The 23,204-nt window shown below is 41.6% G+C and overlaps 3 protein-coding genes across 5 annotated transcripts in view; all 3 read right to left on the bottom strand.

Moving 5' to 3' along the window:
* Nucleotides 1–78: 78 nt before the first annotated feature.
* LOC126396437 (cytochrome P450 2J4-like) lies at nucleotides 79–7,501 on the bottom strand. The gene is made up of 9 exons (XM_050054507.1): nucleotides 6,957–7,501; nucleotides 6,692–6,854; nucleotides 2,453–2,602; nucleotides 2,209–2,369; nucleotides 1,810–1,980; nucleotides 1,433–1,574; nucleotides 1,000–1,187; nucleotides 778–919; nucleotides 79–288 (listed from the first exon to the last, which is right to left on the bottom strand). The coding sequence occupies exons 1-9, from the start codon at nucleotides 7,158–7,160 to the stop codon at nucleotides 113–115; spliced, it is 1,497 nt and encodes a 498-aa protein (XP_049910464.1). The 5' UTR covers nucleotides 7,161–7,501; the 3' UTR covers nucleotides 79–112.
* A 789-nt stretch (nucleotides 7,502–8,290) lies between these two features.
* LOC126396433 (cytochrome P450 2J4-like) lies at nucleotides 8,291–17,751 on the bottom strand. The gene is made up of 10 exons (XM_050054504.1): nucleotides 16,273–17,751; nucleotides 16,163–16,228; nucleotides 15,896–16,058; nucleotides 13,413–13,562; nucleotides 13,166–13,326; nucleotides 12,710–12,886; nucleotides 10,955–11,096; nucleotides 10,418–10,605; nucleotides 10,194–10,335; nucleotides 8,291–9,766 (listed from the first exon to the last, which is right to left on the bottom strand). The coding sequence occupies exons 1-10, from the start codon at nucleotides 16,408–16,410 to the stop codon at nucleotides 9,591–9,593; spliced, it is 1,503 nt and encodes a 500-aa protein (XP_049910461.1). The 5' UTR covers nucleotides 16,411–17,751; the 3' UTR covers nucleotides 8,291–9,590.
* Nucleotides 17,752–18,026: 275 nt separating this feature from the next.
* The window catches only part of LOC126396432 (cytochrome P450 2J6-like), a 24,062-nt gene continuing 18,884 nt past the window's right edge, over nucleotides 18,027–23,204 (bottom strand). Inside the window, exons 3-9 of one of the 3 annotated variants that reach the window (XM_050054500.1) lie at nucleotides 22,784–22,933; nucleotides 22,537–22,697; nucleotides 22,079–22,255; nucleotides 21,631–21,772; nucleotides 21,087–21,274; nucleotides 20,854–20,995; nucleotides 18,027–18,444 (exon numbers count right to left, since the gene is read on the bottom strand). In XM_050054500.1, coding sequence (XP_049910457.1) covers nucleotides 18,269–18,444; nucleotides 20,854–20,995; nucleotides 21,087–21,274; nucleotides 21,631–21,772; nucleotides 22,079–22,255; nucleotides 22,537–22,697; nucleotides 22,784–22,933 — 1,136 coding nt within the window. In that variant the 3' untranslated portion in view covers nucleotides 18,027–18,268. The remainder of the gene's footprint in view (nucleotides 18,445–20,853; nucleotides 20,996–21,086; nucleotides 21,275–21,630; nucleotides 21,773–22,078; nucleotides 22,256–22,536; nucleotides 22,698–22,783; nucleotides 22,934–23,204) is intronic. The other 2 variants (XM_050054503.1, XM_050054502.1) reach the window with 2 other exon arrangements.

The raw sequence follows: 23,204 nt of genomic DNA, 5'->3' as shown, positions 1-23,204 counted from the left end.
ATCTATAATTGAAGTCAAGCATCACTTTGATTTTTTTTACAAAACCCTGCCACAGTAACAAGGTGACAAGAGCTCATTGCTTTTTTGAGTATTTATTATGTCAGAGCTTCTCTTAGCGTGAGGTTACGCAGATTTCATATGGACGTGGTGCTAAAGTCATGCCAATGCAATAGTCCATCACAGGCTGCACCCCAGCAGGCGTGGAGAAGGTGAAGTGCTGCATGAAGGAGGTGAACAAGAGGAAAAGCTCCATCTTGGCCAGGTTCTCTCCGAGACACACCCGCTTACCTGAGACAGAAAAACAAACAAAAATAAAGTGAAAATGTCCTTGACACAGTTTTGGCCCAGAGTTCAAACTAATCTAAGACAACAGTAGTAATCATAAACTCATACTGTAAGGTCTTTATAGGAAGTAGAACTGCCAAGTGTTTGGTTAACCATTATCAACTTTGTCCTGATTTTAGGTCTACTGTACATAAAGGTCAGAAGTTCACCAAAATCATTAGTCAAACATTGCCAATGTTCGGCTCTGTTGGTGCCCACTGTAGGGCAAAAGTCCAGTATTGCTGGGATGGCACTGCAGTGATCAGTGACTGGTACTCAAGACAGTAAAGGACATATGTTGTTTTTGCCTTGCTCATGAGAGCTTCCTTTGGGCCAGTCTGCAATCATTGTGTTAGGAATACCATGAGTGGCAGTGTATGCTGGGACAGGCTCCAGGCTCCTGTCTAAACAGGTAAAGATACTAATAAGACAAGACATTGTGTTGCTCCTCACCGGCAGAGAAAGGGATGAAAGCAGCTGGCTTCACAAACTTGCCCTCCTCGTTCAGAAAATGTCCTGGGTTGAAGGTGTTGGGAGTCTTCCACTCTTTCTTGTCGAACAGCACCGAGGTCAGATTGGGGATTATTATGAGTCCCTGGTGGTTGGAATCGTAATCATAACTCAAGACTTAACATGGTAGTGGATGTGACATAAAAATTGCGTAGGAGAACCAACCTTTGGGATTGTGTAGCCTCCCAGCTGGATGTCCCTGGTGGTAGCATGAGGCACGCTGAGAGGAACTATGTTGCCCATCCTCTGGACCTCATGGAGTACAGCTACAGTGTAGGGCAGGTGTGGACGATCTTCCATGGACGGCTGTCTGGACTGCCCAATCACTCTGTCTATCTCAGCCTGGACCTTTGCTGTGCAACAGGAGAACAGACAGTAGTAGACACAGTATTTTATCACCAGGCTGCAAAAGACACACGGAGAGATCAAGTACAATGAAGTGCTGCCACATTAGTGAAGTAAAAGTTGTTATGTGATGTATCTACATGTACTTTTTACATCTATAAAATGATCACAGGAAAAACTTCCTCTGGCGTCACCCATTTACACATTACTGAGTAAGAGCAAAGAACTTTGTTGGCTTGGTCAGTGATCTTACCCTGGATCTCAGGGTACTTTGTCATGTAGAGGAAAGCCCAGCGGAGAGTGGTGGTTGTGGTTTCTGTGCCAGCCACAAACAGATCAATGACAGACACAACCAGGTTTTCCTCATCAAAAGTACTGTCAGCCTGCCCCTTATTCTGAAAGTATATACAAATACATATGGTAAAAATGCTGCAAAATAATTTAGAACGACAGTGTATCTGCATCATCGTAATCATTTACAATGGTAACTTAACAAAAAAAAAGTAAAAAGCATGTCATCTGTGTTGGACCTTGTATCTTAAATAAAAAGATAAGATAAGGCCCAACGTGCTGTGAGGCAGAGGCCATGGCAAAAGTGCACATCAGGTCTTTCTACTTTTCAACACACACCATCTTATTCAGGTAGCAGTCGATGAAGTCTCTTTGGTCTGAGGGATCCCACTTCTGTCTGTGCTGCTTAAGCTCTTCTCTTATGAAGTCCTTGATATTGTTGCTGATGTTCTGGATTGTCTGATGTGGCCCTGGCAAACATCTCATCAGTCGAGGGAATGAGTTGTAAAGCTGCAGAGGACAGCAGATTGCAACAATTACTTATTGACAAAGTGTGAAAGATTTTCTATTTTGACAATCACTGCCAAATATTCAAAAGTATTTAGACGTTGGCTCTCATGCATCTTACGTTTTACATAACTGTGCCCAAATAGAGCCAGTGGCATTAATTATTAGAGAACTGTTTCATAATGAGGATTGCAGCATTTGGTCTTTATCAATAGCTTTCAAATGTCGTACCTGTGCCCAAATGGAGACTTCAATTTCAAGACCTTTGTTAAACAACTTCATCAGTTTGATGAACTTCTCATCACTGTGCTCAAAGCGATGACCAAAAACCACGGAGCAGATGATGCTGGAGACAGCGTTGTTGAGGATGGTGTGTGGATTAAATGGTTTACCTCCACGATGAAACAGGGAATTACATGTAAAATGTGTCTTTGTGATTGTATATCATTTTTAATACTGTACGTTCACTTTTTACCTTTACAGCTGATGAGGTATCTTGCACAATATGCAAATTCATCCAAGATGACAGGCTCAAGTGACTTCTTGCCAAAACCAAAATGTTTGAGGGTCGACAGTGCAAAACGCCTCTGCTGCTTCCATGTGTTCCCATTGCTGAGAGCTAGACCTGATGGGAAATATGTACTTCATTTAACCAGGTTAAAGTCTCACTGAGATTTAGAATCTCATTTCAAATTGACCAAGTCAGCAGCAAAAATGTCAGTATGACAATAAACACAAGCAGGCGAGTACAACGGTCACACACAAGCGAGCAAGCACAACATCTGGTTAAAAAGCAACACAAATAAGATTTTAGCGAAGCAATCATACTGACCAGGAGTGCTATTTTCTTGACCCTCTATAATTGACTTAAATTCCCCCTGGTGATTAGCTATTTTCCTAGTTTTGCTCGAACCATGGAACCCAACATCAGTGAAATATTGTACAGTACAGGCCATATTGGTTTTGCTTTTTACTTTTCACCTCTTTAATAGCAGCAGTTGTTTCAGGACTCTGAACGTCTGTCACTTCAAGAAGAATAAAATTGAATGGATGAACTTAACATTAAAAATAGGTAAAGAAAATTAAATAATAAGAAATCAGGAAAGTGAAGGAATATTGTTTTACACATTAACTATTAATCATGTATTAGGGTTTCAGCTTTGCCTCTCCCTTGTGTTGCCTGTTTGCCCTTCCTAGTGTCTCATGTTTGTTTTCAGTCTGTCTCTGTGTGTTTGCTGGCCATGGCCTCCTGGTTCCCTCCTCCTGCCAGCAGCTGCTGAACCTGTACACCTGAACCACATCTGCAATCAAGCCACTGCAGAATAAAACCCTGGCTCAAACATCCAGACTCCAGCAGATGGTTCCATCTTCTCAGTGGTAGCTATCAAGGCCAATTTTTAGTTTTTTGACACTTTGTACTTCTGGACATCAATTGACTCTCTGTTCTGTGTCTCAGGTTCACCATGCCAGCCTTCACCATTCCCTGCTCACCTCAGCCATCATTTCATTCAAGCCTTCAGCTCCACTTCTTCCAATAAACTGCCTTTAACCATCACCCGTTTCCTGGTTGTGTTTGCATTTTGGGTCCTAAGTTGAACTGCCACAACATCGTGACCACTCCATGTATAACAAAAGTTGTATTGGTATAATGTTAATTTGTATTTTACAGTGCTGTTATTTTATTATGAATGGTCAAAATATTTGGGTGACAGTGGGCGGTATACCGGTTTGTACCGAAAACCGGTATTTATTTTCGTTATGATATGAATTTTTCATATAGGCCTACCGCAATACTGGTGAATAACCCAAACAACGTCCGGAATGTGCGCAGCGGGAAAGTGTTTCAGCGGGGACCCATTTCACTGTTGCACACCACAGGCACGCTTGAGCAGGTGAGAGTGAAAGCTAAGGGTGCGTCCCAAGTCTCTTATTTTATAGGCCCAATTCCAATCTGGCCCCTAAAGACTCAAGCCCTGAACCCTCACTGACTTAACTGACGTCAGCTGTAAGTGATTGAGTGTGAGAGTCTGAAAGGGCTCCGGATGCTACACATAGGAATGGGACAGCACTTATCCCCCTCTCTACAAAATGTTGTTGACACTGGCGGCTCTGGGCGTGATCATAGATAGATAGATAGATAGATAGATATTCTTTGTGTGTGGAATATAACCACTGGTATTCCTCTGACTTCATGCGTGTTTATGTACCATCTTAAATCCTTGTTAATGTAATGTTTTTTTCGCTCTCCTTCCATAACATTACCGTTTGCATATCTGCCGACCGTGTTTTCGGGGGTTTTTTTTTATAACACTTCCGGTGTTCTGAGGGCAATCCCTGTATTTGACATCACAACGCTATGAACTGTGGGTCATTTCCTTACCGTAAGTCCACATCGATGCTAATCTACGGTAAGGGGGCATAAAGGGCTCACTCACTGACTCACTGACTTGACAATTTGACAATGGGACAGCCCTCACACACTCACGCACTTCACATGAACGCGCCTCTAAGTCAGTGAGTCTGTAAGGGATCGGATTGGAATTGGGCCATTGTGCTACTGCTAGCTCCTTGCTTGAACCGGAAGTCGTTCGAGGTCCGCCATCTTCTAGGCCGTCCCAAGTCTCTTATTTGTGCAGCGAGGAGCTAGCGCTAGGAGCTAGCAGCAAGCTTTAAGCAGCTACGAGCTAGGATGGTCGAGAGCTTCCTATCCGGAAGAGTTTTTCAGCTTGAGGCCATGACGTATAAATACCCGCCCCCTACATCTGGCTCATTTGAACGAGATGGTGGAGAAACAGCGCAAGTGTACCCGTTACATGCATTCTTTGCAATGAAACGCTGTAATTCACATGCCTACGTGACTACGAAGAGTAACGTTGACGATATTTCGTGCAAGACTGTCATGTTGTAATTAAGTTTATTTCATTCACAACCCGTTGCGGTGTTCAGCGGACTGTCGGTGATGTGTGGCTGTTAAATGTGCAGCTGCTCATGTCCAGAACCAATGAATGAAATAAACTTAATTACAACATGACAGTCTTGCACGAAATATCATTAACGTTACTCTTCCTAGTCACGTAGGCATGTGAATTACAGCGTTTCATTGCAAAGAATGCATGTAATGGGTACACTTATTCTGTTTCTCCACCATGTCGTTCAAATGAGCCAGATGTAGGGGGCGGGTATTTATACGTCATGGCCTCAAGCTGAAAAAGACTTCCTCTTAGGAACCTCTCGACCATCCTAGCTCGTAGCTGCTTAAAGCTTGCTGCTAGCTCCTAGCGCTAGCTCCTCGCTGCACAAATAAGAGACTTGGGACGGCCTAGAAGATGGCGGACCTCGAACGACTTCCGGTTCAAGCGAGTACTAGCATTAGCACTATAAAAATAAGAGACTTGGGATGCAGCCTGTATCGCGCACGGCGGAGTTTCGCCCCGATGCGCACCCCACGACCCTCCAGTAGATAAAAACTATATGAAATAGTGTGCTAAACGAGCACAATGAATTTTTAAATGAATAAGCCATTATCAGAGGTGATATGTGATGACTTTTTTCATGCATTTACCCATGTTTATTCGTGACAATGTGTAAATGTCTGCGAGTAGATGACAAACAGTACAGTAAACTTGTAGATAACTCAAATATATGTAATAACTTAGGTGGAAAATGCTTTAACATTTCATGCAGCCTACATGCAGCCTCTCGGCTCGGCAAATGGTAAAACAACCCCGCTAGCTTCTCTATGTGTCGCTTCCGTACGCAGTCAGTGGAGCCCAAATGAATGGAGCGGAGCGTATGTTGCGTTCAGGTGTTGTCAGGTAAATAATAAATTCGGTGTTACACCGAAATCTGTGACCGTCGGAATCTGTGACCGCAGGGGGCGATGTTGCACATTGTCTGCGTGTGTGTGGCCATCAACAATGGCAATGGAAAGTAGATAACCTTAAGGTAGATGTTGTAAATTACTTTTATTATAACAACGTTTTGTGTGATAATTTATGCACTGTTTAATAAATGAGTAAACATCGACATATTTGGACAGATGTATTTTCATTTCAAACTTCAACTGTAAAGAGCTAGATGCACAGCCATCAGAATATGTGACCTCACTGAATCTGCATAATAATGAGTTTAAACCTCAAAATAACTATTTTCAATCCTTCTGTCATCCTCTCACATTAATATGGACACATATATTTGTATTTGGGATCACACATTAATATGGACACATATATTTGTATTTGGGATCATCACAGAGATAGAAACACAGTGGTCACATATTCTGATGGCTGTACGGCGGTCACAGATTCCGACGGTCACAGATTTCGGTGCAACACCGGCACTTGAATAGGCCATAGCACAACACAGCAGCATGTCAAGTTGGCCGAACCTGAGCAAAATACCATGAAATACCGTGAAACCGATATGATTTTTTAAAACCGTGATATGAAAATTTTGTCATACCGCCTAGCCCTAGGAGACAGTCATTATTTTGTAACTGCTAAAAAAAACTTCAAGCCTACATAAAATGGATTTGTTATTATGAGTGAAGCACACAAACAGGAAAGCTAATTCAAGTTCTTTAATTTATTCTAAAACAATCACAACACAAGAGGGATTCAACAAAACTTAGATTCTTAGTAGCAGAAACACATCTGTGAGCAGTGTGTTGAATATATAGGCTTTGCATCTGTGTGCATGTGTTACATCCTCTCACCTCGTCCATGGAACATGTCTTCCTGCAGTGGGAAGCATGGACGGTCCACCAGGCTGTCTCCCTGATTCACCAGAGCTTCTTTCAGAACCTCAAACCCGTTTAACACCACCATCCACACTGGACCCATTCGCAGGCTGTACACGTCTCCATATTTCCCTGCTAACTGTGAGTATATGTGTGAGATGAGGAAAAGCAGCAGATAACAGAAACATGAGTCCTATCAGCTGCATTTATGATATATTTTTTTGGACATCTGTTGATCTACCTGTGTCATACTCTCATGGGCCCTGTTGAAATCCACAGTGAATATGTTGCCCACAATAGGAAATGCCCGAGGTCCTGGAGGGAAGCTGTGCAGCCGACGGTTCTTAATATAATCTGCAGTGAGGATGAAAACTGCGGTGAAGAGCAGCAGACTTCTGACATCCCAGTAAACATAAGATCCAATGACAGAAAAGACTGAATCCATCCTGAAAACAAGGGCTCAAGTCTGTAAAACTGAAACCTGTTTTTTACTTGCTCCTCATGTGAGATAAAAAGATGTTCTCTTGCCAGGAGCCAATATTACACAATGCCCCTCTGTGAGGGAGAAGCTTGATGACATTGGCTCTTGGCATCACAGCAGAGGCTTGCGGGTTTCATGGACTCTGCCCTCTGCATATCAGTGAAATGGATATCAAATAGTGTTAATCAGTGACTGTGTGGTTCTGATCAGGCTGCAACCTCTGCAAGGAATGGGACCTGTTGCAGCCTTAGCTAAATGGTAAACAAACATGGCACCACACGTTTACATGTCGTTTTCTATATGTTCTCTGACATTTATCCTAACGATATGAGACGGTCTTTGTGGGAAAAAAGCTTGTTTAGTGGACTAACTTTGCACTTGAAGGTATGCCCGTTCACTTACGTTTTAACAGGTCTGATGCTACGGCTGTATCTAGGCTAATGGCTAACATGCTAACTATTATTTCTATGTGACTAGTCACTTGAAACAAATTTAGGACAATAGGAGACGGGTTGAAATAAACCGAAATTTCCCTTTAAGTTCGGTAACATAGGCTTAGGCGTTACCCTAGATTCACAGAGTATATGCGTAGCTGTCGCAACTTCCGTGTTTTCGGTTCATGAAAGTTAAAAGTAACTTTTTGGTCACCCACAAAAGTCTAAATCAGTGTTTGGTTGTACTAGAAGACCCTCTAACAAATGTGAGCCAAGGGCGTAAAGTGGGTGGGCAATGGCCCCTTTCTTACTTCCTTACCCCCTATTTCCAGTGCTCTTCCTCGAACAACACTCATCTTCAAACTTGGCCTTCATCTGGAACTACAGGTGGTGCTACCCTACTGCAGGGTAATTTAGTGTCATCATGAGTAGTGTTATTGAATGCAGCCCCAGACCTGACTCCTCCCCACAGCCATTCCCCTAATCTGGACCAGATTACATAAGGCCCTTGTTGGCCTAGGCCAGTGGTGTCCAGTCTTTTTTGAATGGGGGCCAGATTAGATCATGTGAAAATACCTGGGGACCAGCTGCTTATAACATCATATGAGTTATTTAAAAAATAAACAACACACACACATACAAATGAGTCAATCACAGCTGTTTCATCTTTCAATTAATTATTTTTTTGTAGTAGTAATTTTTATGTCAGTGATGAAGAGTGTCATATTGTTGGGAGGCTGGGCACCCATGGTGTGGTCCCGACATGTTATGCAAGCAAGTAAAAGCACCAAGATGTAAGTGTAGATTGCACCATTTTGCTGTGAGTACTACTGTGTTGCACCTGAGGTGAGTAAGCAGTAACACCCCTGGGCAGTGCTCAGTGTAGGCTGCCTCACCACAAGTGGTCTCAGCTCACTTTACCTGGTTTTGCTTGCAGCCCCTTACAAAGAGCAGTGTCTTGTCGGGGCCCCTTGTCACATCTCAGATGTCCTGAGTTGTTCACAGTACCACCAAAGAGAGATTTCCCCACTAAGCTTCTCAGATAATGTGCAAATTTTAAATACAAATTTAAAAAAAAAAGTAAATACAAATTTGCCTGGGGACTGTTTTACTTAATTCCTATACTTACTAGTTACTACTGTAACTCCATTATCTAACAAGCCCCCTGACTGACTTCATGACCCTTTGAGTCCCAATCCCATAAGCAATAAAGCAGTTCCTACAGAGCTAGCTCCGCCTTAAGAAGCTACAAAATGCTTTATATACACTGATGCATCAGTATGATTCTAATAATGTAATGTATATACATTATATAGATCACAGGGGCCACCTTACTGCAGAGGCAGTACTTTTTTATATATTCCTATATAGCCTGTTTACCCACAACAGTTACAAGGGTTTCACATGACCACAGCAATATTCTTTACCACACTTCATGTTCTTTAATTAGTAAAAATCCCCCAAAATGTAATTTTAAGTGATTGTATGTCAATATTAAGACGTATACACAGACACACACACACACACACACAAAGATGCACACAGCAGTTTATGTTGTCTATCAGAACTTCCTTTAACTCCAAACCTTAAAAAAGTCCTATCCTAAACTATATTTGACTCACCACATCATTATCTGAGTTACAATACATGATAAAAAAATGACCTCCATATCCTCTTTGGCATGTATTGGAAATCCAGAATGTAACATCATAAATGGTTATGAGATGGAGCTCACATTCTTGGCTGAAATGTGAGACAGAAATCAACAAAAAATAAAAAGTGACTCATGTCAACTTTGTAAATTAAAAAATTAAAAATAAAGCCAGATTAAGCTTAACTGGCCTTGAAAATCAATGTGATGCATAATTAGCCAAGTATCTATTTGATATAAACCTTGTCATGCTGACATAATGATGACAGGTTATTGCTCTTTTGAGTATTTGTTATGTCAGAGCTACTCTTAGCGTGACGTCACACAGATTTCATATTGACGTGGTGCCAGAGTAACACCAAAGCAATAGTCCATCACAGGCTTCACCCCAGCAGGCATGGAGAAGGTGAAGTGCTGCATGAAGGAGGTGAAGAAGAGGAAAAGCTCCATCCTGGCCAGGTTCTCGCCGAGACACACCCGCTTACCTGAGACAGGAAAACAAACGGAAACAAACTGAGAATGTCTTTGGTACAGTTTTGAGATAAAACTAATTCAAGAGTAGTAGTAGTAGTAGTAGACATTTTTGATACTGTAAGGCCTTTATATGAAGTAGACCTGCCAACTGCATGGCTGACCATTATAAATTTGTCCTGATATTGTGTCCAGAAAAAAGGTTAGAGGTTCACCACAATCAATATTCAGATATCGTTCTTGTTCGGCTCTGCTGGTGCCCACTGGTAGGGCAAAAGTCAAGTATTACTGGGATGGCACTGCAGTGATCAGTGACAGGTATTCAACACAAGACCAATCTGCAATCATTATGTAATGAACATCAAATACTGGGACAGGCTCCAGGCTCTTCTCTGAACAGGTTAAGGCATTCATAAAACAAAACATTGTGTTGCTCCTCACCAGCAGAGAAAGGGATGAAAGCAGCTGGCTTCACAAACTTGCCCTCCTCGTTCAGAAAGTGTCCTGGGTTGAAGGTGTTGGGAGTCTTCCACTCTTTCTTGTCGAAAAGCACCGAGGTCAGATTGGGGATTATTATAACTCCCTGGTGGTTGGAATCATAATGACAATTCATGAAGAAAGAACATGGTAATGATGTGACATAAAACTTACATAGGAGAACTGACCTTTGGGATTGTGTAGCTTCCCAGCTGAATGTCCCTGTTGGTAACATGAGGCAGACTGAGAGGAACTATGTTGCCCATCCTCTGGATCTCATGTATGACAGCATCAGTGTAGGGCAGGTTTGCACGATCTTCCATGGACACCTGTCTGGACTGTCCAATGACTTCGTCTATCTCAGCCTGGACCTTTGCTGTGTAGCAGGAGGGGAACAGACAGAAGGGGAAACTTTATTTCATCAACAGGCTAGAGAAATGGAGCACAATGCAGCACTGCCACATTACTGAATAGATATATTTGTGTTCCAGTTGAACTACAAACTTGAATCAGTCACAATCAGATATGCAGTGTCTTTTACAGGTACCTGTTTGTTGCACAGAATTAGTCATAAATGTGAAGGGCACTTGTAACTGCACAACATTTGTCACCTTAGAGTAAATGTAATTGCGTGATATATCAAATGACCACTTGTTCTGGTGTCAACCATTTGCACATTATTGAGTAAGAACAAAGAGCCGTGTTAGTTTGGTCAGTGATCTTACCCTGGATCTCTGGGTACTTTGCCATGTAGAGGAAAGCCCAGCGCAAGGTGGTGGCCGTGGTCTCAGAGCCAGCCGCAAACAGATCCAAGACAGACATAACCAGGTTTTCCTCATTAAAAGTACTGTCAGCCTGCTCCTTATTCTGAGAATATATACAAATACAAGCGTTCAAAAATGCAATAAAATAATTTAGAACAATTACATGTCAGTGCCATTACAGCCAGCGTCATAATAATTTATGATCATAATGTAAGTAAGAACATTAAAAGGGTTTTAATTTGTGCTGGACCTTGTACCTTGAAAAATATTGAGGTGTATGCTGTTGGCGATAAAGCCTTAAAAGATAGTGCTATCAGGCAGAGGCCATGGCAAATGTGCATGTAAGGTATTTATACTTTCATCAAATACAAGCCAGGAGTGGCATCAGAATGAAAAGTCATGTCATTACAATACAGTAAGAGCTGCTAGTTCTGATGTAGCTGCAAAACAAGCAGATATGATGTTCCCAGGAACTTCCAAGAATCGCCACCTTAATGTGGTGGAGGGGTTTGCATGTCCCTGTGACTTAAGAATCTGTGCTGTCCGTGGAAATATATCTCCTGGTAGAGTCTCCCAAGTAAAGTGGTCCCAGGGTAGGGGCTAGAATAAGAACAGTTTAATAAACCCTGATGAATCAGCATAAAAAGAGATGGAGCACGTTGGCCAGAACAGGAAAACTGGGGCCCTCTAGAGCCAGACCTGGGAGGGGTGCTGGCCAGTGAACTTCTTTAGCTTTGGTCCCACTAATGCACAGCCTGAAAGAACAACATGGAGCTGTCACCCTGTGGGCCCACCACCAGCAAGGGTAGGCATTGGGGTCAGGTGCATTGTGAGCCAAGCATCAGGCAGGAAGGGCTGGGACCAAGACATGCTGACCCTGGCATCGCAGACTGACTCTAGGGATGTGGAATGTCACCTTGCTGGTGGGGAAGGAAACAGAGCTGGTGCAGGAGGCGGAGCTGTACCAACTACATATAGTTGGGCTGACCTATACTTTCAACTAATCTAAAGTTTCTCAGGATGAAAGGCTCTGGGTGGGTGTGGGGCTGGAGTTGCCCTCCAGCATGCACTAGGGTGGTTTTCAACCAAGTGTAAAGCAGTCAGGATGGAAGTCAGTGCCTCCACATCAGAGTCCATGGCTCTCTGCCAGAAAATGGTGGATTTCCCCCCTCTGGGTTTGGAGAGAGTTACTGCCCTAAGCAAAGGAGTTCAAGAATCTCAGTGTCTTGTTTACGGTCCAACGACATTTTGAACCAAATCTACGATTATGAGTTTTGGGTAGTAACCAAAAGAATAAGATTGCGGATACAAGCGGCCAAAATGATTTTCCTTCGCAGGGTGGCTGGGCTCAGCCTTAGAGATAGGGGGAGGAGCTCCAACATCCAAAAGGAAGTTTGGAGTAGAGCTGCTGCTCCTCCACGTCAAAAGGGGCCAGTTGAGGATGTTCAGTGATCAGGAAGCCTTTTGGGCGCCTCCGTTTTGGAGTTTATCAGGTACGTCCAACTGGTAGGAGGCCCCAGGGCAGAACATGCTGAAGGGATTATATATCTCATCTGGCCTGGGAACACCTTGCAGTCCCAAAAGAGGGGCTGGAAAGCGTTTCTGGGTAGCTGGATGGATGGATGGATGGATGGATGGATGGACAGACATGACAATGAGCATTTTATGAACAAGCATTATGAGTAAAAAATCAAAGCCACATCTAGTGTCAATCACCATTTCAATCTCATTCAGGTAGCAGTCGATGAAGTCTCTTTGGTCTGAGGGATCCCAGTTCTGTCTGTGCTGCTCAAGCTCCATTCTTATGAAGTCCTTCACATTGCTCCAGATGTGCAGGACTGTCTGATGTGGCCCTGGCAAACGTCTCATCAGCAGAGGGAATGAGTCGTAAAGCTGCAGAAGAGAGCAGATTGCAACAATTACTTATTGATAAGACATTTGGGTGAAAGATTTTCTATTCATGACAATCCATACCAAATATTCAAACCTGTTTACAAATCAGCTCTTGAGCCTTACACATTTTCCATATTGAGCTGTGTGTGTACTGAATATTACATACCTGTGCCCAAATAGAGCCTCTTGCATGAGTGATAAACTGTTTTATCATGAGGACTGCCACACAGTAGTACACAGTATTAAGCTTTAATAATCAATAGCTTTAAAATGTCGTACCTGTACCCAGATGGAGACTTGAAGCTTGACAGCTTTGCCAACGCTCTTCATCAGTTTGATGAACTTCTCATCACTGTACTCAAAGCGATGACCAAAAACCAAGGTGCAGATGATGTTGGAGACAGCGTTGTTGAGGACGAGGTGAGGATTGAATGGTTTACCTCCACAATTAGACAGAAAATTAGATGTAAAGTGTATTCGTGATTGTGTACCATTGTTAATGGTTTGCTGTGCATACACTGTTTACCTTTATGGCTAATGAAGTCTTTTGCACAATGCATAAATTCATTCAAGATGACAGGTTCAAGTGACTTCTTGCCAAATCCAAAATATTTGAGGGTCGACAATGCAAAACGCCTCTGCTGCTTCCATGTGTTCCCATTGCTGAAGCCTACACCTGATGGGAAATACATCAAAAGGAGATAAAAATGAAAAAGAAAAATAAAGAAAATTAATGAATATTCTTTTACACAATACATATTAAACATTAACATTCTCTCCAAAAAATTGAGCTTTCAACACAATTTATGACATTTCAAGAACATCAAAGAACTAGTGGCAACAAAGGACAGTTGCTGCAATGCCTCACAAGTGTCTCTGCCAAAAAAAGTTGCACCTGAACACACCACAAGGAATATAACCAACAGTCAACTGCAACACAGACAGGACGGATTCAAAACACTACTTCACCAGTTGGCACATTAACAACACAACCAGATGTTGAAAGAGTGAAGGATATTTATCATTTACACATTTTAGTTGTTTACTTTCCTCACTTCCATTTCTCTTCTGCATTGAGCTGAACTGCCAATCAGAGTCATTTCATTCACCGATGGGCTACACTGTTTCCGAAACCCATTCAACACACTGAATCAGACTAAAAAAAGCCGACAAAGGTGAACTACTTCTAACCGCCAAAACTAGAGTGAAAGATGTTCACCAATAGCCCGACACTGACCAACAGCCAATCGTCAGGTTGATGTGTGAGGGCCCTGAGAACACTCAAATTGTTTGGGCACTGGCTTAATTTTTGCAACTGCTAAAAATTGCTAGCTATAAAAATGGATTTGTTATTTTGTGTGAAGTACACCAACAGGAAAGAACTTTGTAAAGACCACTGTGCAGGTAAATTCCGGAGAAAAAAAATGGGGGTTTTAGGCAATAGACCAGAACGACACTGGCTACTGGCTAAAAATGCCATGGACATGCTTCTTTGTTAGGAATTTGTTTAACCTTTATTTAAACAGGTAACTCACTGAGACACAACGTCTCATTTTCAAGAGAGATCTGGTAAGAAAACAAAATATCCTATAGCTCTCACTGCAATTTGAGGTGTGTTTGGATTGTAATTTTGACAGAACTGTACATGTTCCTTTTGTATGAATAAACAACCCTTTGTCTTATAGACATGTCTAATAATTATTTTGGGACCTTGCCTAAACCTGAGTACTTGTGTTAACTTAACAAATAAAGGTAGTTTGGTCAGTCGTTGGATCAGTGACCACACATAGTGGCCAGATACTGCTTTGGCTATCGAGAGTGTGAGGGTATATCACGCTGTGTCGGATGGGGGAACCATCTTATGAGGTACACGTTCCGTTACCTCCGTTACAAAAGTTTATGCACTCGGTCCAAAAGCAATATAGCTCATAAAGTCCATGTAATTGGACATAGTGAATTAGGGTCTGTGATCCGGCCTTGGGCTGCTAAGTCGTATGGATCTGAAGTGTTTACTATGATCAGTTTGTCCAAATGCTGTTGCTTGATCACTGTAGCAGGCCCAGGTAACACAGCAAAATCCTCACAAGATGACGTTGAAAGACAATGTGACAGTTTATGTACCTTGAAAATACAAAATGAAAAGGGTAAAGCATAATATTTGAACTTAATAAAAAGTATGAACAATAACACCAACTATAAGGGCTCATTTATGCTCCCTTTACGTACGAAAATGTATACGTCCGTTTCAAACGATGTTACCGTCACTGCCCACATACTTCCATGCGCCCTTTACGTTGGCATGGATGTTAACCAATATGTCCACCAGGAGGCAGCCCAGCGTCAAAAGTTTATGACAACAACAAACTCAAAAACAAACATGGCGACTGTGGAGGAGATATTGATAATGTACCTCTTGCATAAAAGACAAAAGCAGAGGCAGCGTTATAGTAGGCGGTGGTCGGTGAGGCCGTTAAAAACATCATGACTGGAGGACAGAGAATTATTTTCTCTAGTACTGCCGACAATCATGACTGGAGGACAGAGAATTATTTTCTCTAGTACTGCCGACAATGAGAGAAATTGAATTATTATTTCTTCTTCGTGTCTCACTAGAGCTACGTATCGGGTAGTGNAAACATCATGACTGGAGGACAGAGAATTATTTTCTCTAGTACTGCCGACAATGAGAGAAATTGAATTATTTCTTCTTCGTGTCTCACTAGAGCTACGTATCGGGTAGTGACAGCAACACTGCCCCACGGTTTCCGGTGGTACTGCTCCGTTTGGCCCGTATCTGTAAGCTTTATGGAAACGTGCAAAAATACGGACGAAATGAACGGACAGAAGGCTCTGTCCATATCCGGATCCGTATTTAACGTTGAGCATAAATGGGCCTTAACACTGATTGGAGGGGAAGCACACAGTGTCCTCACTCATTTATGTCCTGTATGAGTATTACAATAATGAGTTGAATACATTTGGCTTTGTGTGTGTATTCCGTCTTCTCACCTAGTCCATGAGCTATGTCCCACTCCAGAGGGCTGTCTGGTCGGTCCACCAGGCTGTCCCCCTGATTTACCAGAGCTTCTTTCAGAACCTCAAACCTATTTAACACAACTATCCATGTCTGGCCCATTCGCAGACTGAACACGTCTCCATATTTCCCTGCTAACTGAGAGTAGATGAGTGAGAGGAAAAAGGCAGTGCATGGTGCTTAATATAAACATGAGTCCTATCAGTTGCATTAATAAGACATTTTTGATATCTATGATCTACCTGTGTCATACTCTCATGGGTCCTGTTGAAATCCACAGTGAATATGTTGCCCACAACAGGAAATGCCTGTTGAAATCCACAGTGAATATGTTGCCCACAACAGGAAATGCCCGAGGTCCTGGAGGGAAGCTGTTCGGCCGACGGTTCTTAATATAATCTGCAGTGAGGATGAAAACTGCAGTGAAGAGCAGCAGACTTCTGACATCCCAGTCAATGTAGGATCCGATTACAGAAAAGATTGAATCCATTCTGCAAATAAGGGCTCAAACCTGCCAGGCTCAGACTACACAATATCTCTGTCTGTCAAAATGGTCCTTTGCGAAAGTCATTAATTCTGGCTGTGATTTGGCTGAGAGACATACTGCATGTTAGTCCCCGACCAATCAGAGCTTGATCTTCATGACCTGTGTGACACCATCAAGGGAGGTGATAGGCAGAGACTTCCAGGAAAAACAATGTAACAAGGAATCCAAAGTGGTGTGTATGCAGGCTGTTATGAAACACCCGGAAAAAGAAAGAAAAAACAACTGTGACCTTTTCTCTGTTTCACACCAACATCATCATTCCTCTTCCTCATCAACATGATGGAAGCCTGCATTTTGCTTGCATATCCTATGAAACTGGTGTGGTTTGCCCTGAGCCAATAATATGACACTTGGCAATAGAACAAAAGCCCACTGGCTGAGGTGGACTCTGCCCGCTTCATTCTTGGAAACAGGATTTCATACACTGTTAGTCTGTGACCCTAAAAGCATGTACTCTGCTCTGTTCATACTTGGTAAAAGATTTCAAACACTGTTAATCAGTGACCCCGAAACAGTTATTTTAATTTAGCAGTAGCCTATAATTTGTTGATGTAGATGTGCTGAATTTTATATAAATCACCTGTTTAAAGATTATTAAGGCTTAAATTTGCCCGTAATTAAAGGTGTGGACAGTTTGGGTGGCACATGGGGGCTGTCTCTTGACAAGTTGCTACCACGGTGACAACACTGGTTAGATAACACAGGGGTAGCTGTAATCCTTAGATTTATGATTGGTAGCACCAAAGCAATGTCTAGTTGGCGCCCCCTGTCACATTTCAGATGTCTATAACTTCTTAGCAGTTCCACCAAAGAGATTTACCCTCTAAATTTCTCAGATGAAACCCCCAGAGATTATAAATTTCACAAATTTCACAAAAATATAAATTGGTGCAGAAATCAGTTTTTTCTATTTGTCACGCTATTTGTCCTTCATTATCTAACAAGCCCCCTGATAGATTGTATGTTCCTTTGGTTCCCAGTCCCCTCAGCAAAAAACATAGTTTCTATAAAACTAACTCCACCTTGAGAAGCTACAAAATGTTAATTATGCATTGATGCATCAGTAATGATCAAATAATGTAATATATATATATATATATATATATATACATATATGTATATGTATAAATCAAATAACTCACAGGAGCCATTTTACTGCAGAAGTACTTTTGATTTTGTAAAGGAGTTTGAATGTAGAACTTTTACTGAACAGAGTATGGCTTTTATGAGTTGTTGTGTTATGTAACAGTTGTAATCATAAATAACCTATTCATCCAGAATGGCTGCAAGGTTTTTACATGACCACAGCAGTATTCTGGACCCTTCTTCATGTTATTTAGTTGGCAGAAATCCCCCAAAATGTTATTTTTTTTGCTATTTCAAGTCAATATTAACACACAAACACACACACACACACACAAAATAACTGCACATGGCTGTTTATGTTTTCTTATCAGAATTTAAAAATCCTGCTTTAACTCCTAACCTCAAAAAATCTTATCATAAAATTTGATTTGCCATGTCATTATATGAATACATAACAAAAATCGACCTCCATATCCTCTTTGGCATGTATTAGAAATCAAAATGTTACATCATAAACATTTTTTAGACGTTTCACAAATTTTCGATTTAAATGAGAGAAATCAACAAAAAGACAAATAAGGTCTAATCTAGCCTAAAAAAATATATGTATAATTGAAGCCAAGCAACATTTTGATTTACTTACTAAACCTCCTCATAGTGACATAATGACAAAAAGTTATTACTTTTTTGAATATTTGTTATGTCAAATTTACTCTTAGCGTGAGGTTGCGCAGATTTCATATTGACATGGTGCCAGAGTCACACCAAAGCAATAGTCCATCACAGGCTTCACCCCAGCAGGCATGGAGAAGGTGAAGTGCTGCATGAAGGAGGTGAAGAAGAGGAAAAGCTCCATCCTTGCCAGGTTCTCTCCGAGACACACCCGCTTACCTGAGACAGGAAAACAAACAGAAACAAACTGAAAATGTCTTTGGCACAGTTTTGGCCCAGAGTTTAAACTAATTTAAGACAACAGCAGTAGACATTCTCATACTGTAAGGTCTTTCTAAGGAGCAGAACTGCTAACCGTTGGGTTAACCATGACAAACTTTGTCCTGATTTCAGGTTTAGACAAAAGGTCAGAGGTTCACCAAAATAATTAGGCACACTTTATACGACAACGATTTCAACTGAAAATGGTAAACTTTAGTTGCGTTTTGGCCGATCGTTTACACGACAGCGGCGTTTTGGGTGCTTGAAAACACAACGTTTTGAAAACAGGTTCCAGAGTGCAATTTTTTTGGAAATGGCGGCGTCTCCGTTGTCATGTAAATGCAATATGCAGTTCCTCTGAAAACGGAGACTTTTCGCACATGCGCATTACGGTTCCAGTCACTAGGCATGTGCAAGAAAGTCAACCGTCACAACAACAATGCCGAGCTCTGTTTGTGCTGCTCACCCTGTTGATTTGAAGTGAAGTGTTGATCTGTTACTGTAGCAACTCCACCTCGTCGTCCATCCAGACAAAGTTATCTGTGCATGCTTTCGCCATTGTGTCTTCTTTGTTTTGGTTTGTAATCACCACGTTGTAGAGGAACGTGCTTCAGCACAGGTGCATGGCGTCATGCCGTGGTGTTACTTTGCAAGTTTACACTGCCACCCATTGGCCTGGCATGCATACTACAACGTTTCCAGTAGATTTTGCGGCTCTGTGTGAACGGGGATCGTTTCAATAACGTCGCCACATAAACGCAGAAGTTTTTTAAAACGCAAAGGACAGACTTTTCCGTTTTTAGAGAAACCGTTGTCGTCTAAACAGGGCCTTAGTCAAACATTGCCAATGTTTGGCTCTGTTGGTGCCCACTGGTAGGGCAAAAGTCAAGTATTCCTGGGATGACACTGCAGTGATTTTTTTTAATTTAACCTTTATTTAACCAGATAAAAGACCCATTGAGATCAAGACCTATTTCACAAGGGTGAACTGGCCAAGAAGGGCAGCAGCACAATTCATAATAAATACCACAAATGTAAAGACAGAAAAAAGATACAAACATTGAAATATAGAAATCTAAACAATTTGACAAATAAAGTGCAGGAGGTATGGTTTCAGTAACAGCTTAAGAACAAAAGCACTGTTTGATAGATTCCCGTTCTCGGTCTTTTAGGAGAGCGAAAGGCTTCAGGTGAAATAAGTTCTGGTATTTTTAGTTCAGATTGGAGAGTATTCCAAGCAGAGGGAGCAGAGAAACTGAACACTTTTTTTCCCATTTCAGTCTGAACACAAGGAGCAGACAGGTGCAAAATGTTATTAGATCGTAAGGCATAATGGCTTTAAGTTCTCTGAAGAAAAGTGCATAAATAGGCAGGAACCAAGCCAAGAAGAGCTTTATAAATCAGAGTCATCCAGTGTGTATACCTTCGTACATTCAAGTACAGGCAGAAAAGTAGCCGATATCAGAAGCTTCCAAGCTCTGAGGGAAAAATATGACTTATTTCTGTAATAGAAACCGAGTTTCATCCTTAATTTGGTGACCAAATTTCTAATGTGAGCATGAAAGCAGTTCTAATTGAGGGGATATTCTCCAGGAGAAAAGATGAATTAGAAAAGAGCATTACTTTGGATTTTTCAGCATTTAAAACCAGTTTCAGTTGTTCAAGACGAGTCTGCACTACATCAAAAGCGTACTGCAAGAATTCAAATGCCTGTGCAATAGAGTGTGAACAGCAATAAATTACAGTATCATCCGCATAAAAATGATATGAGGCATTTGACAAGTTTGTGCACAGATCATTAATGTAAATTGTGAACAAAATGGGTCCTAAGACTGAGCCTTGAGGTACGCCTTTTGTGACCTCAAGAAAGGTGGAACTAACTCAGCCATCTGAACACACTGCATTCTACTTGCCAAATAGTCTGTAAACCAAGTGGCTGCTTGTTTGGAGATGCCAATCTTGAGGAACCAAGTGGCTGCTTGTTTGGAGATGCCAATCTTGAGGAGAATTTTCAACAAAAGACTGTGGTCCACAGTGTCAAATGCCTTGGACAAGTCAATGAACAAGGCAGCACAAAACTTTTTAGAGTCCAATGCCTCAAACACATCATTAACAACTTTTAGGGCAGCAGTAGCAGTGCTATGCTGCTTCCTAAAACCTGACTGAAGTGGCTTTGATCAGTGACTGGCATTCATCACAAGATGAATGTAGGTATGTTGTTCTTTTCTTGATCATCAGAGTTTTTTCTGGACCAATCTGCAATCATTATGTGCACCGTACAGTCTCAGTGTACACTGGGACATGCTCCAGGCTCCCGTCTAAACAGGTAAATATACTGAAAAAATAAGACATTGTGTTGCTCCTCACCAGCAGAGAAAGGGATGAAAGCAGCTGGCTTCACAAACTTGCCCTCCTCGTTCAGAAAGTGTCCTGGGTTGAAGGTGTTGGGAGTCTTCCATTCATTCTTGTCAAACAGTACCGAGGTCAGATTGGGGATTATTGTAAGTCCCTGGTGGTTGGAATCATAATGACAATTCATGAAGAAAGAACAGACAGTACATGGTAATGATGTGGCATAAAACTTGCGTAGGAGAACTGACCTTTGGGATTGTGTATCCTCCCAGCTCGATGTCCCTGTTGGTAACATGAGGCACGCTGAGAGGAACTATGTTGCCCATCCTCTGGATCTCATGTATGACAGCATCAGTGTACGGCAGGTTTGCACGATCTTCCATGGACACCTGTCTGGACTGTCCAATGACTTCGTCTATCTCAGCCTGGACCTTTGCTGTGCAACAGGAGGGGAACAGACAGAAGGGAGACTTTATTTCATCAACAGTTTGCAAAAGACCCATGGAGAGATTGAGCACAATGCAGCACTGCCACATTAGTGAACGGATATATTTGTGTTCCAGTTGGACTACAAACTTGAATCAATCACAATCAGTTATGCAGTATCTTTTACAGGTACCTGTTTGTTGCACAGAATTAGTCGTGAATGTGAAGTTCACTTGTAATGACATTTGTCACCTTGAAGTAAATGTAGTCACATGATGCATCAATAATTTTCCACCTATTAAAAGAGCACTTGTTCTGGTGTCACCCATTTGCACAGAGCCGTGTTGGCCTGGTCAGTGATCTTACCCTGGATCTCAGGGTACTTTGCCATGTAGAGGAAAGCCCAGCGCAGGGTGGTGGCCGTGGTCTCAGAGCCAGCCGCAAACAGATCCAAGACAGACATAACCAGGTTTTCCTCATTAAAAGTACTGTCAGCCTGCTCCTTATTCTGAGAATATATACAAATACAAGCGTTCAAAAATGCTGCGAAATAATTTAGAACAAGAATATTAGAACATAAGTTAATAATAACAATAATAATAAGACCATTAAAAGGCTTTTAATATGTGCTGGACCTTGTACCTTGAAAAATATTGAAATGCCTTTGCTTTGCTAGACTACAATAGGTGTATGCTGTTGGCGATAAGGCCTTAAAAGACAGTGCTGTCAGGCAGAGTCTATGGCAAATGTGCATGTAAGGTCAGACAAGCATTTTATGTAAAAAAAAATCAAAGCCACATCTAGTGTCAATCACCATCTCAATCTCTTTCAGGTAGCAGTCGATGAGGTCTCTTTGGTCTGAGGGATCCCAGTTCTGTCTGTGCTGCTCAAGCTCCAGTCTAATGAAGTCCTTCACATTGTTCCAGATGTGCAGGACTGTCTGATGTGGCCCTGGCAAACGTCTCATCAGTCGAGGGAAAGAGTTGTAAAGCTGCAGAAGAGAGCAGATTGCAACAATTACTTATTGATAAGACATCTGGGTGAAAGATTTTCTATTCATGACAATCCATACCAAATATTCAAACCTGTTTACAAATCAGCTCTTGAGCATCTTACACATTTTCCATATTGAGCTGTGTGTGTACTGAATATTACATATCTGTGCCCAAATAGAGCCTCTTGCATGAGTGATAAACTGTTTTATCATGAGGACTGCCACACAGTAGTACACAGTATTAAGATTTAATAATCAATAGCTTTAAAATGTCGTACCTGTGCCCAGATGGAGACTTGAAGCTGGAAAGCTTTGCCAAAGCTCTTCATCAGTTTGATGAACTTCTCATCACTGTACTCAAAGCGATGACCAAAAACCAAGGTGCAGATGATGTTGGAGACAGCGTTGTTGAGGACGAGGTGAGGATTGAATGGTTTACCTCCACAATTAGACAGAAAATTAGATGTAAAGTGTATTCGTGATTGTGTACCATTGTTAATGTTTTGTTGTGCATACACTATTTACCTTCATAGCTACTCAAGTCCTTTGCACAGTGCATAAATTCATTTAAGATGACGGGTTCAAGTGACTTCTTGCCAAATCCAAAATATTTGAGGGTCGACAATGCAAAACGCCTCTGCTGCTTCCACGTGTTCCCATTGCTGAACACTATACCTGATGGGAAATACATCAAATGAAGTTAAAAATGAAAAAGAAAAAGAAAGAAAATGAAGGAATATTCTTTTACAACTCAAATCAACTTTATGGCACATTTCATACAACAGTAACACAAAGTGACTCACAGAGGTTAAAAACAACAAAAAAACCAAAACAGAAAACAAAAAAGAAAAGAGAAAACCCAACCCTCCCACCCCACATAGAGATACATAAATAGACACAGACACAGACACAGACACACACACACACACACACACACACACACACA

Source organism: Epinephelus moara, chromosome 10 (assembly GCF_006386435.1).
Source record: "Epinephelus moara isolate mb chromosome 10, YSFRI_EMoa_1.0, whole genome shotgun sequence".
NCBI lineage: Eukaryota > Metazoa > Chordata > Actinopteri > Perciformes > Serranidae > Epinephelus > Epinephelus moara.
This window is presented reverse-complemented; position numbering and strand designations above follow the sequence as displayed.

What these genes read in the sequence shown, in the direction of transcription:
- LOC126396437 (XM_050054507.1), bottom strand. Translation starts at nt 7,160, where the DNA reads ATGGATTCAGTCTTTTCTGTCATTGGATCTTATGTTTACTGGGATGTC. An exon ending in CCCATGAGAGTATGACACAG is followed by an intron (nt 6,855 to 6,956) that starts GTAGATCAACAG and finishes ATATACTCACAG; the next exon opens with TTAGCAGGGAAATATGGAGA. An exon ending in TTTCATCCCTTTCTCTGCCG is followed by an intron (nt 289 to 777) that starts GTGAGGAGCAAC and finishes TTTCTGTCTCAG; the next exon opens with GTAAGCGGGTGTGTCTCGGA.
- LOC126396433 (XM_050054504.1), bottom strand. Translation starts at nt 16,410, where the DNA reads ATGGATTCAATCTTTTCTGTAATCGGATCCTACATTGACTGGGATGTC. An exon ending in GCTTCCCTCCAGGACCTCGG is followed by an intron (nt 16,229 to 16,272) that starts GCATTTCCTGTT and finishes GGATTTCAACAG; the next exon opens with GCATTTCCTGTTGTGGGCAA. An exon ending in TTTCATCCCTTTCTCTGCTG is followed by an intron (nt 9,767 to 10,193) that starts GTGAGGAGCAAC and finishes TTCCTGTCTCAG; the next exon opens with GTAAGCGGGTGTGTCTCGGC.